Raw genomic sequence first — 12,489 nt, 5'->3', positions numbered from 1 at the left:
ACATAGGCTAGACCATGACCGCCATCTAATGGAGTAAACCCGAAAAAACACAGATACAGTAACATACATAGCTTTCTCAATTATCAGATTTTCTCCCTCACATTTCTCATAAATTACAAATGTTCATCATGTTCAAAGCACACTGTGTGCACTCAAGCCTGATGCTGCTTTTTGACACAAATATTTTTTTATTTTATTTTTTTTAGATATTTTGAGCTACAGAAAGATTACTATGAAAGGCAGAGTGAACTGGAGTAAAATGTCTACTATTGTTGCTGGATTTCTATTAGTATAACAGACTTATAGTAAAATTTTTCTTTATAAAGGCCAAATAGCAGGTGAACACTAATATTTCTACTCAGTTATTTAATGAAGAACTACACTGCTAAACTGAAACATCACAATTAAGTGCTTTATATAAGACATGTAAGACAAAACTTTGAAAACATTTAAATAAGATTAAACAGGATTTAAAAAGATAAAAATAAGATAAAATAGATATGATAAATAATCCCAAATGTAATTAAATGGGGTGTAAAATACAAAAGTCGAGCAGATCTCAAGTTCTCTGGGAGATTGTGCTGCATAAAAACTGAATGCTGCTTGTCTGTGTGTAGTTTTGACTCATGGGACAGGAAGCAGACCTGTCCCAGACCATATGGTAGTTTGCTGGCGGTTCATAACAAAGCAGCAGATCAGAAATGTATTTTGGCCATGAGCCTTTCAGTGCTCTATAAACCAATTGTAGTATCTTCAAGTGAATTCTTTGACAGACAGCCAGTTAAAATATCTGAGACCTGGACTGATGTGATCTGCCCTGCTGGGTTTAGCGAGGACTCGAGCAACACTGATTTTTTTTTAAGAGGCAGCCTTGCAGTAGTCGAGCCTAATGGCATGGACAAGTTTCTCTAAATCCTACTGAGACATAAGTCTTCTGTTTCTTCATACACTCTGGTGATAGTGGGCTACCTTTGTAATTGTGTTCATGTAGCTCTTGAAATGTAGGTCTGACTCCATAGCTACACCATGATTTCTGGCATGGTTTGTGCTCTTCTTACACACTGAAGCTCAGTTTTAGCTTTCTTCAATTGAAAATTTCACATCCCATCACTGATTTGTTCAATGCATTACTCAGTGCATGATAGTCACATGATGATATCATTACATACATTTGTGTAAATGTTGAATAGAGGAGGCCCCAGAATGGAGCCCTGAGTGACTCCCCATGTAATTTCTGTCCACTCCTGTGTAATTACGATGCTGATTTAGTGAGTTAAGTTTAGCAAATTATCTCAACAAAAAAGGTTGTTGATGACATAGTGTGCTTTTAAGATTTGCCAATATATTTATATTATTTCTTCATTTATTATCCCAACCCATCATTAATTTCTCAAATGCTGTTGTCAAATGCTCAATGAGGAAGACAAAAAAAGAGAAACCAAACAGCAGCAGGTTATAGTGCCTAGTATTTTATTTTCCTGAAGACAAATTTCGTACAATAAAACATTCCATCACAATCCAAATCAAAGTCCACCATAAGAGAATTCACCTATGATGTAAACCTATGACCTTGGTTTAAACATGTTGTGAAAAATTCTCTCCCAAAGCTAGAGACCAGAAGACCATAATCTGATAGAAAAAAAATTCATAATTATACATAATCCTAGTATGACAACAGGTGGACTAGGGTTGCAGCGGTTTCACGGTATAACATGGTATGAAAACCTTATTTGCAGTACTGAAATCTACTGTATTAGTGTTATTGAAAATATATATATATTGAATTCTACCTAATCTAATTATAGGACATGATTTTAAAAGATCACAGCTGATGTTATTTTTCATTTAGGAGTTAATTTAACATGCTTTAGCGCTGACATGTAAACTAACATGCTTTGGTTTCAGGTTTCATTTCTGTCAGGACATTTTATTTTGTGAAAAACTTTGATAATCATTGAGTCATACCATACATCAGGATTGCAACCCTCGGGTGGATTTCCTTCTTCTTTATGGCTGGTGCAGCCCAGAAGGTGCACACTGGGTCCATCATTACTTTACCATTCAGTGTTGAAGAAGCAGCTCCACAATTTGCCTCTTAATCACATTATGGGCTTTGCGTCTTGTTTCAAGCTTTGGAAGAGAGCGGCTCGGGTGAGACCTGGATCACAGGATTAACTAGAAAGCAACCTCCACTTAATTCCCAAAAAGTCTCCACACATCAGGTACGCAAGCATCATCCATGAATACAAAAACCAGCAAAATATTCTAGTAGCCACGGTCTCTAAATAACTAAGTTTAAACATGATGAGAAAATAAACCAAGTTATACTCGTGTAATGCTTTAGTAATTGTTAGTTGGCTAGTGAAACGACATGATAGCATGGTTAATTTATATTACACCACTTCCCAACACCTTTGCCGACCTAACGCTGAGAGGACTACGTAGCATATGAGAGTGCAAACACTTATTTGAGCATGCACTTGTTTACCTGTAGAATATGCAGTTATTGAAGCAGACACTGCAGCTGTCATTACTATTCATCCCGCTGCCATTGTCCCATCTATCAACAGCATGAGTCAAACCCTTTAAATACTGTTTCTGTTTGAGGTAAAGTGACTGCATTAGCAGTTCAGCCAGACTTTTTCTTTTAGCCTTGCCACAGAAGGAAACCATTGCATAATGAAACTACGAAAGCAGTAACAAAAAGAGCTGCTTCTCCATAGGTCTATACATATACACATTAGAATCTTTTTTACAATATGGAGCTAACCATATTTGCTGCCACAGTCCCCATTCTGTAATAGCATTTTCCCAGAAAGAAAATTTACAGTATCGCACGTTATCCGCCAACAGAGCCTAAAGTGGCTCAGTGCCCGTCATCCCAGCATCCTACAGGAGCTCTTATATTGCTTTAACATTGTCAGCAAGTGACCACCATCTGCAAGGTCGCATAGTCCTCAATTACAATAAAATAATCTAGTGGTGTCACAACATCAACAGATATTGGATAGGGTGCACGATCAGTAAACTGCTAGAACACAGTGATGAAGGCTCTTTATCCCTTTATCTGGCTGATAATGCAAGTAGGATTTGTTTTTAATTTGACTAGAATAATTATCATTACATTACCACAAGTATCAGCATCATGTCTGAATTGTGTCTATGCAGTCGTCAGAAGAGAGCAAAAAGCTGACAGTTTTGTCAAAAAGGCCCCACAGTCTGAATGAAACATGCACATTATGCATCCTCTCGAGCTCCAGCGGCACAAAAGAGTCAACAACGAGAGTTGAGTCTAACCTGCCACCCCTGAAGTCCTTCAGACTTTGGAGCGACTTTGACAAGCAAGTCAGGGTTTCTATTCATAGTTCCGGTTTTGTTTTCAGTGTGTGCCAGTGGCAGTGGATGAGATGGGAAATCATTTACAGTCTCAGCAGATCTTTTGACTCTCATCGAGTGAATCACCAAATATCAGCAGTGCCATAAAAGAAAATGTGGTAGTGGATTTCTCCACAATGATGAGATGGGCACTAAGAAAAAGACCATTACATGACCAATCCTCTTTCCAATTTGTACATACTCAACACTATTATATACCATAGAAATATATAAATATTATAAAATGTCTCTTTTGTTTACGATGAGCAAGCATAGGCATGCTACTTGATTCCAAGCTCTATTTCTGCTCTAGTCATAAAGTCATACACTGCAGGATAGACAAGGTTTTAGCAACTTTGTGTAGGCGCATGTGTAAAAAACATGAACAGGAAGTCAGATTTTGGCTATTTCTGCTATGTGTCTTGTTGAAATTTAGTACTGCTCAAACCAGTTATGTGGCAAAGAGGTGAAAATAAAAATCTATGGGGTCTAAATCTGAGCTTGGAACTGTGCAACAGTCATATCTGCAGCTAAGTGAGGCCAGTTTGGTGAGGGATAATTCCCCTTTCACAATGTATTGTCTGTTCTGAACACACTCCCTCCATGGTCAGCTCATCGGGGTGTTAATCATCTATCTTGTAGGGTAAAACATACTGCTATGGGACGGTTCGGTGATGTGAGTGTGCAGGGGGAGGCAGCCATCATGATGGCGGGGCGTTCTGGTTCTGGTATATGGATGCCTTGTCTTTCAAGAGGTCCAGGCATAGATGACAGCTCCAGCTCCCTGAGTGCCAAAATAACAGAGAATCTATCAATGTCAGAGACGTTTGAAACTTGACAACCCTGACACCTAAAGACAGAATGCAACCACAAGTGGTGAACTTACCCTCTGGTGGTTCAGACATGGGTGGGTTGAGACAATACATGTGATAGCCTCTGTCACAGTCATCACAGAACAGAAGCTGATCCTGAAAAAAAAATGGGACAACAAGAGCACTTAAGCACTCTGCGCAAACCAAAATACACACAATATCTGAATGCTGGCACACTCACGTCATTCTCTGAGGTGCCACACATGTTGCAGCACTTGCACTCTATGCACTGCCAGCGGTATGTCTTCACAGCGGCCATCATTGCAGGAGTGAACTGCAGGCAGGAGGGGTGGCCTGCGTGTACAATCATGTTTGTCACTTCACTTGGCTGCAAAGAGTCCTATTCTTACAGCTGCATAAGTATGAGTTTTGTTTCCTGCTGCTACTCTATTCCAGAAGCCAACTGCCTCTAACGCACCTGAGCGTCCACAGTCAGAGCAGGACACCAGCTCTTCTGACTGACCAGTCTTGTGGTTGGTTTTGGAGTCTCCCAGGCAGAAGTCACAGTAATTATTAGGCAACGCGAGACCGTCTGGGCCTTTCTTTGGGGCTGAGAAACGAGATGAAACCACCCAGAGAGCTTCAGTGTTCGGCTCTGTATTGAACCCATTAATCGAACAGTGAAATCTCTGATGACAGAGGAAGATCTCTTACTTTTAGGCTCCTCTGGCAGCGGCAGGGCAGGCTCGCTGATCTCCATCTCTTCCTTCTCCTCACCCTCCTCCTCAGCCAGGTGGGAGTGGGCGTAGTGGTAGCTCAGGCCGGGACGGTTCTTGTAGCGCTTCCCACAGACTGCCACCAAAACCAGAAAACACAACGTGTATGAAAGCAAAGAATGCACTGATCAACTCCATTACTCTTAACGTCAATGGAGAAAAGGGGGGGGGTCACAATTCTTATTGCTGCAATCACTTCTACTTCTGACCACAAGATATTAATAGTCAGGTGGAGAGGAGCAGACATACATACATCTAAAAACTGGATCACTTCTATCGTCCAAATTGTTGTATTTAGTGTCTTTTATGGTGGTATGAGGAGCATCAGAGAATTCAGTGACACAGTTTCCTGTTTAGGATAGAATTTTTTTATACTGTACATGAGCAGTCTCCAGAATGTCTGTAATGCTTTATCTGCAGACTTTAAAGGAAATGCAAGCAAACATAATCCCACTTTATAAATTCAGATAATTAGATCTATGCAATATCTTCCCTGTATCTTTAGAGGGAACAATACTCCAACTGTGTAGCCCGCTACTGATCTCTGCTTGAGGCAACATTAGCTGCTACCAGCAGAACACACTCAGACTGAGCTAAGCTATCGTACATCACGATACTGCAAAAGCTGCACACAGCTGTTACTAAAGCTTCCTCCATAGAAGTAATAAAAAAAAAAAAAACTTATAAAAAAGTAAGTAGCTCATACTGCTTCCTGTTTTGTATCTGGATCAACACAATGACATGATATATTGGAGGGAAGAATGATGAAGAAATATGGAGAACATGTGCTGAGGCAATGACATGTGTCATCAGGACCTCTTAGTTGGAGCTCTGTGGTTGCCATGTATGTAAGCACAGCATTAAGATCTCAGTCACTCCAAACACCACACATCTGCAGTTAGTGAATGAGATGCTGAGTAGCTGCAGGTGTGTGACCTTTCCAACAACGGTTTTCCCTTCAGTTTACGACAAGCACTACTTCAGCAGTCTTTGACCAATGATGACATGACACAGAATTGAACTAATAAATGCTATTGTTTCGTCTCATTTGACTTTACACACCCATCTCTCTCAAAATGAAATCTGAGTGTAAATGGTCCCTGTAGATTGATGTTAAAAATATGTTAACAAAGGCTCCATACTGCACTGAATATTAATGTTGCTGATCTGAACTTACAGTCTATTAATCAGTGGGGTACGGGAAACAAATGGGATTGTGTAAAGAGGATTTACTGGATTTAGGAAGGACAAAGATGCCACTGTAAGCATCGGTTGTCACAGGGGGTGTGTGAGGTCTGTCATAAGATAACACCCAAAGACAAAGTACTTCTTCTTTCACTTCCATGCCTTCTCTCCTTTTCATTTCCTCAAAGGCCAACCGTTCTTTTCAACTGACATCTTAAGGAGTCTTTGGGTCCAGAGCATCTTAGCAAAGTCGCTAAAAACAGAGCTTGTCACATGCCCGGTGATTGTGTGCAGTGGCAGAAAGACCTAAAAAATACTCCCTCAAAAGGTCAAACAGGCGACGAACTGACTCAAAACCAAAGTAGCTGCTCACTCTAAAACATGTAACGTGGAATGAGACATCACAGGGTGCAGAGGTGGTAAAGAGGAATAAAGGGGGGGAAAGCAAGAAAAAAAACTGTAATGCAGTCCAACGGCACACACTGACTAGCGAGACAAAAGACAACGCACAGCGTAAAGAAAAACAGCAGCAGGCTCCAGCTTCTAGCTTATCTAAATCTGTGGGAACTTCAGGGCCAGACTGAGGAGAAAGAATTACTCTGACAGGCCGCAGCTTATCTTTTCTAAGATGAGAGGGTTCATATCTTTGGCTGATTACATTTAACTGGGGTGTTTAATAACATGGTCTTAACCTTTTCTACAACTAGTGAATTACATTGAAGTAAACTGTGCAGAGCAAAACAGTTACCCTCTGAACTGAACTACAGAGAGCAAATCTACGTGGGAATGCAAACGGAAAACGAAAACAGGCAGTGAAGACAAAAGACAAAACAGACTGGAGTAAAAAGGAATGAGAGAAATATACCTCTTTCAGAAGATTTTGAAATATGCTTTTGTTTGATAGTGTCTGAAAGAGAGAAGAGGGGGAGAAGAGAGAGCACAGACAGAGACTCAGAGAAATAGGCTCACAGACCGACAGAGGATCAATCAGTCAGTCAGCGCCACACTACTGAGAACTGCAGCTGAAAGTGAAAATGCTGCACAAAAGAGGAAAAACATCAAGCAGTACAGATACACAGTCTGACAACACAAAAGAAGTGAAAGAACCCCCACCGCCCGCCCCCCACCCATGGAAAGAAATGTGTGATATCATAATGCCAAACAAAAAAAGACAGCTGAGCCTATATAAGCTTCATAAATATCAGATTTAGGGAAGTCTAACAAAGACCGGAAAGAAGATGGCATACGTTAACAGATCAGAGAGAGGACGAAAAAGATTATGAACATTACAGCTCGTAACATCTGCAGTGACGCTCTGCTCTGACCTGAGCTCACATGCTCTTAGGGCTGGGTACCGAACTTCAATACTTTTATGGCACCGACTGAATGTCTCCGATGCTATCAAGAACCAAAAATTTCAGCATCTAAGATAAATCTCATCCACGTCGGTGACCAAATAACTCTGCAGCATGCATCAAGATTTAACAACGCTGGTGATTCACTGTCTAACATTACACGTCATAGAGGCATGCAGGGACAAACACTATGTTGCGCTCAGAGATGGGGTTGGGTTTTATTTGAATGATACCCAGCCCTACATGCTCTACTCTCCCCCATCAGGACTCACTGTCACAGGCGTACGGCTTGTCTCTGTCCTCCAGTGCTGCTGTATCCAGCTTCTTCCGGGTACTGCCCACTCCTCGACCCTGAGCATAGAGACACTATTAGAGCTGACAGACAGGCTGGAGCGCACACACACACAAACACACAGACCGAGTTAGTATGGACTTTTGAGACATGTACACAGCAATTATTTACCTTTCCCTTCCCTTTGCCTCTTCTTTTAGGCGTGTCTTCCTCATAGTCTTCATCATCCAGGTCATCCAGGAAGTCATCTGGCTCGAGGATTCTCTATGTTGAAACAATGATGCAATGAGTAAAGGAGGCAAATAACTGGACAGTCGAATCATTTTCTTGACTCCTTATGCTGAGAACAAGAACCTTTCTGATCCGAGCAGCTGGGTTGAGGCCTCCGGTGTAGTCACTCTGGTTTGAATCCTCCTCAGACCCACGGAGCTCTGCTGTGGTCCGTTTTTCCAAGGAGTCGCCCTTCAGGAGGGCCTCCAGGCTGCTGCCATCCGCAGATAACACAGCATCCTTCTTCAGGCCAATCTCTACCTCTGTTAAAACAGAACCACAAATCAAAACACTCAGAGCGAAAACCTCTCATTAATTTTTTTATTTTTTTTTAACAACTTTTGTTCTTTAAAGACTGACACAGTAACATGGAGGGTGAGCTGGTACCTGTCTTGACAGGGGGGAAGATAAGTCGGGGGTCCTCTGGAGGATGAGATCGCCGTTTCTTCCTCCATCTCCTGGATGGATAGGTGTAGAGCTGCCCTGGAGCCATGCCTGAGGAACATCACAACAGATCCATCGACATAGCACTGAATCCATTTTAATACAGAACTTGTCAGCTTTTTGACAAACTGGGAAAGAAATATCCGCATCTGCACTTCAGTTTCCTCAAAATAATCTCTGGCATGTTAGAATACTTAGCATTCTCATTTTCAATCATGGAGGGAGTGTGAACTTGTTGGGAGAACACGAGGAGAGTGTGTGTTGTGACACACTACATATGTGTGTCTCACCTGGTCCTCTGTGTCTCTTTTCCATCCAAATGTAGCAGTTGCTCTGAGCCACACCGGTCTGAGAGTCGAGGAACGGCATTCGGACACTCCTCTCAGCACAGAGCCTGGCATTGTAGTTGTGACATTGCTCCATGGCATCTCTGTAGTACTGCTCTCCCAGCCTGACACAATAAAACCAGAGCCAGATTCTGATTATTTGGCTTATTGTGGTTTAAAGGCAAAAATCAGCAGGTGCATCTATTTCAAACCAAAGCAGGCTTGCTTCAAACTTTCAAACCTTTCTGTTAGTTTAGCTTAGAGAGCTGCGGCCTTGCTCCGTTGTGCCGCCACCTTAGAAAAACAGCACACTCACTGGACAATGTCTTTGTAATTCAGAAAAATCATTAGTGAACGTACAACAGCAGGTGCTCTTTTGTTGGTACATCAACAACAAAGAGCTTAGTAGTCAGCACAGTCACAAGTGTGCTGTGTTTACAACATAAATATACTCAAACTGTTCTTTGTGCTTGTACAAACACAGCTTAGACAAACAGGCTCATGGCAGAGACCTTACTGGTTCTTAAGATCCCTGAGTGGCAGAGAAAAAAAGGGAAATTAACAAACAGCGCTGTCATCCAACAGCTGCAATTTTTTTGAGAATGTCAGTGCAACTACATTAACATTAGTTACAGTTGGAGCAGTTGTGTCTTGATGAATGAAATGAAAGTATATCATCTAGTTGTGCGGAGGTTTAAAGCAGCTGTTCACAGATTTAAACCAACCAATGTCATCATTTTATTTCTTGTAAAGGCAGAATAATTCTGTATTCTGGGTGGTAAACCTGTCACTGTTGACTACCTGCTATTTGGTCAAGACTAAACCAAAACCTGAAGGCTTTTGTGTGGAAAACTGACTGTTTCTAACAGATAAAACTACTAAACAACCAAAAATGTGAGGTGTTGCGATCTATGTCAATATTTCTCATTTCAACACCATGAATATTATTTCGTAATGTTCCTAATACGGTTTTCCACTGAGACTGAATAATTTTACATTTCTTCGACAGGATTTCATTCACGAGTTGGCAAAAAGCCACACAAATAGAATATAAGAAGCTCAAAAAGTTGAGTTTAGAGGAGAGCTTCTTCTTCTATATCTAATTAGGTCTTAGCAAAGTTTTCATGCATTCATATGTTACCATGGTTACTAAGGGCTAAGCCAATTACTTGTAATTGCGTAAAACGTCTAGCATCAACCACCTGGGCAACGAACTTTTCGCAAAGTAAAGGCAACGGAAATAGAAGCACGTTTTAGTACAAACGGGCACGGGAAGGGTCACTGAAAACTTTTAGCTTAACACTTACACAGAGTTTCTATACGTGAGTTAGAAATGTGACAGCTACAGTGGCTCTAACGCCGGGGTCTCAATGTGAAAGGGGACATCTTCAAGGCCAGTCTTTCATTCATTCTGAACTAGCTGGCCAGTCGCCCACAGCACTCCTGCCTCCGCTAACAACGTTGGCCACAATTACTCCCTTTAGCTTGTTAGCGCGTGAGCCACCTAGCTGCTGTAACGTTACTCAACAGACGTTAGCACCACGGTATCCGCTTGGCCAGAAACACACAACAAGTAACCACAATATCTCCATAACTATATATATATACAAACTGACGGATGTTCTATTACACGGTCTCGTGATTCGTGTTTCAGAAGCGTCATCTGCGTGTCTGCTAACTTAACGTTACACTTCCATTCCAGGATGTGAACACACGACGCTCCGACAACGTTGGCTAACCTTACTAAGCTAACTCAGTGGAAATGTTGCTAAGCTAGCTAGAGACACGGTCAGGGACTGTGCGGTCACACAGCCGTTACGAAGTGACCGCGATGTGTGTCAACTACTCAGGAGTAAGGTATGAAGAAAAGTCCAACACTTACAGTTTGACAACATTCTCAACAACAGCTGCCATCTTGCTTTCATACACGGGGAAAGTGGCTCCGGGTAATGTATGCCCTCCGTACGGACTTGTAGGCAGATAGAACGGGGGACGTGACACCTAGCGTCTCCTACTGGTGGCGCTGTGACATTGCCAGATATTTATCATACAAAACTGCATAAGAAAAATAAATTACCCCATAACATTTTATTTGTAATAGAGTACACTTCATACACAAAATATTTTACAGTAAGAGCAACAGCAAAAACCTCGAGGACTCTGTGAATGTGTTCAACTTTGTCCTGTTAGGGCAGGAAAAATTAAACCCTGAACCTTTCTCATGGATGACATTTAAACATGTCACAGTAGGGAAAACATTAATGTGAATTCTAAAAATTAATGATGGCTCAGTTCCACTTAGCTGTCACAGTCTCAGGGTTCTGGTTTTAAGGGATGTTTGGATAAAATACAGCTTTTGTTAATGTTTTTAGTAACTGGAACTGTTACCAAATTACGTTTATATTCACAACCAAATCCCTAGTTGCAGGTTTATCTGAAAGATAAACTTGCTTGGTCAAGGTGTGAAGCCCAAGACTTGCTTGGGCTTCACACCTAAATATGTTTTATTTGTTGACTTTTCATGTCTCATATTTAAATTGCACAGGCCAAGCTTCAGTGCCTAAAATATGTGAAATATGTGGAGGAGATGTTCCTCCTAAACCCCTTTCCCAACATAAACTTTTAGATTACGTTATCTTGCTGGCTCATTATTTTCTGGGGTCTTTGACCACCATCCTCATCCTCTTCATTTTTCAGCCTCCACAAGAGAGATTAAACACACTGTGATGAAACTCAGGCTTCTCTTAACAACCCTCAGAGGGTTTGCTCTGCTCTTCAGATGATGACATTCTTCCCAGCATCCACTGATTCATCACAAGCCTACTGTACGTTAGTCATTACTCGATCATCCTTGACCTCATTTGCTGCAGTTGCATCATTAATTCATTCTTAATGGCAGCACTGCAGCAACTATCTTTCCCACATCCTCTACACCCATACTGCAGGATCTATTTTTCACATGTGGACTACTGTGGTAATATGTGAACACACAGATTTAGCTGCTATAAAGAATATTTGGGGGATTTTATCTTCAAATTACAAGCCTATTTTGCTCTCTTGTAGCTGACATTTTAACTGTAGTTTATCAATTCACTTGAAACAACAGCTGTACTGATGGGTGACAAATGAAAGAAAAAAAACTGACAAAGTGTTTTATTCAGGTGTTGGGGCACAACATCGTTCCTCAAAAAGATATTTCTTCATCTGGTGTTTTGATTATTTCAATTGGGGGGATAACTGGTCTTGCTCATCATACATTTTTAAAGGGAAACTCCACTGATTCTAATCACAAGGTTCAGTGTACTGATCATAGGGAGCACCACCCGTGGAAACATTTGTATAATGTCTGCAAGCTCTCTGTTAGATGTGATGTTAGATGCTGACCCACATGAAGGCTGAAGCATATTTCTGACCATTCTTATTTTAACCTGGGCTTTGTGAGCTCCCAAACTTTATGGAAGCACAATACTAAACTGCACAGAATAATTTCAGCATAGTATGCCACCCCAAAGTGAGACACTTTATTATGAAATCCTGTTTTTACCACATTGATTTTAGATATATTTTCATACAAAATTGAACAATTTGAGTCATGGATGAAAAATCTGCATTTTCTGGGTTTATCAAGTGACCATAATGATTAAATATCCAGCT

The 12,489-nt window shown here is 41.1% G+C and overlaps 1 protein-coding gene across 2 annotated transcripts; it reads right to left on the bottom strand.

Annotated features, from left to right (window-relative positions):
* Nucleotides 1-1,453: 1,453 nt before the first annotated feature.
* Nucleotides 1,454-10,782, bottom strand: dpf2 (double PHD fingers 2). Of its 2 annotated transcripts, XM_070983749.1 has the most exons (12): nucleotides 10,718-10,782; nucleotides 8,800-8,960; nucleotides 8,453-8,560; nucleotides 8,150-8,328; nucleotides 7,967-8,059; nucleotides 7,776-7,854; nucleotides 7,014-7,055; nucleotides 4,902-5,039; nucleotides 4,666-4,797; nucleotides 4,429-4,541; nucleotides 4,262-4,343; nucleotides 1,454-4,159 (listed from the first exon to the last, which is right to left on the bottom strand). In XM_070983749.1, the coding sequence occupies exons 1-12, from the start codon at nucleotides 10,747-10,749 to the stop codon at nucleotides 4,077-4,079; spliced, it is 1,242 nt and encodes a 413-aa protein (XP_070839850.1). In that variant the 5' UTR covers nucleotides 10,750-10,782; the 3' UTR covers nucleotides 1,454-4,076. The 2 variants fall into 2 exon arrangements, with proteins under 2 accessions (XP_070839850.1, XP_070839851.1); XM_070983750.1 differs by lacking the exon at nucleotides 7,014-7,055 and having other exon boundaries at nucleotides 10,718-10,768.
* Nucleotides 10,783-12,489: the final 1,707 nt, after the last annotated feature.

This window comes from Chaetodon trifascialis, chromosome 16, assembly GCF_039877785.1.
Source record: "Chaetodon trifascialis isolate fChaTrf1 chromosome 16, fChaTrf1.hap1, whole genome shotgun sequence".
Taxonomy (NCBI): domain Eukaryota; kingdom Metazoa; phylum Chordata; class Actinopteri; order Chaetodontiformes; family Chaetodontidae; genus Chaetodon; species Chaetodon trifascialis.
The sequence above is the reverse complement of the archived record's forward strand: the minus strand, read 5'-3'. Positions and strand labels throughout refer to the sequence as shown.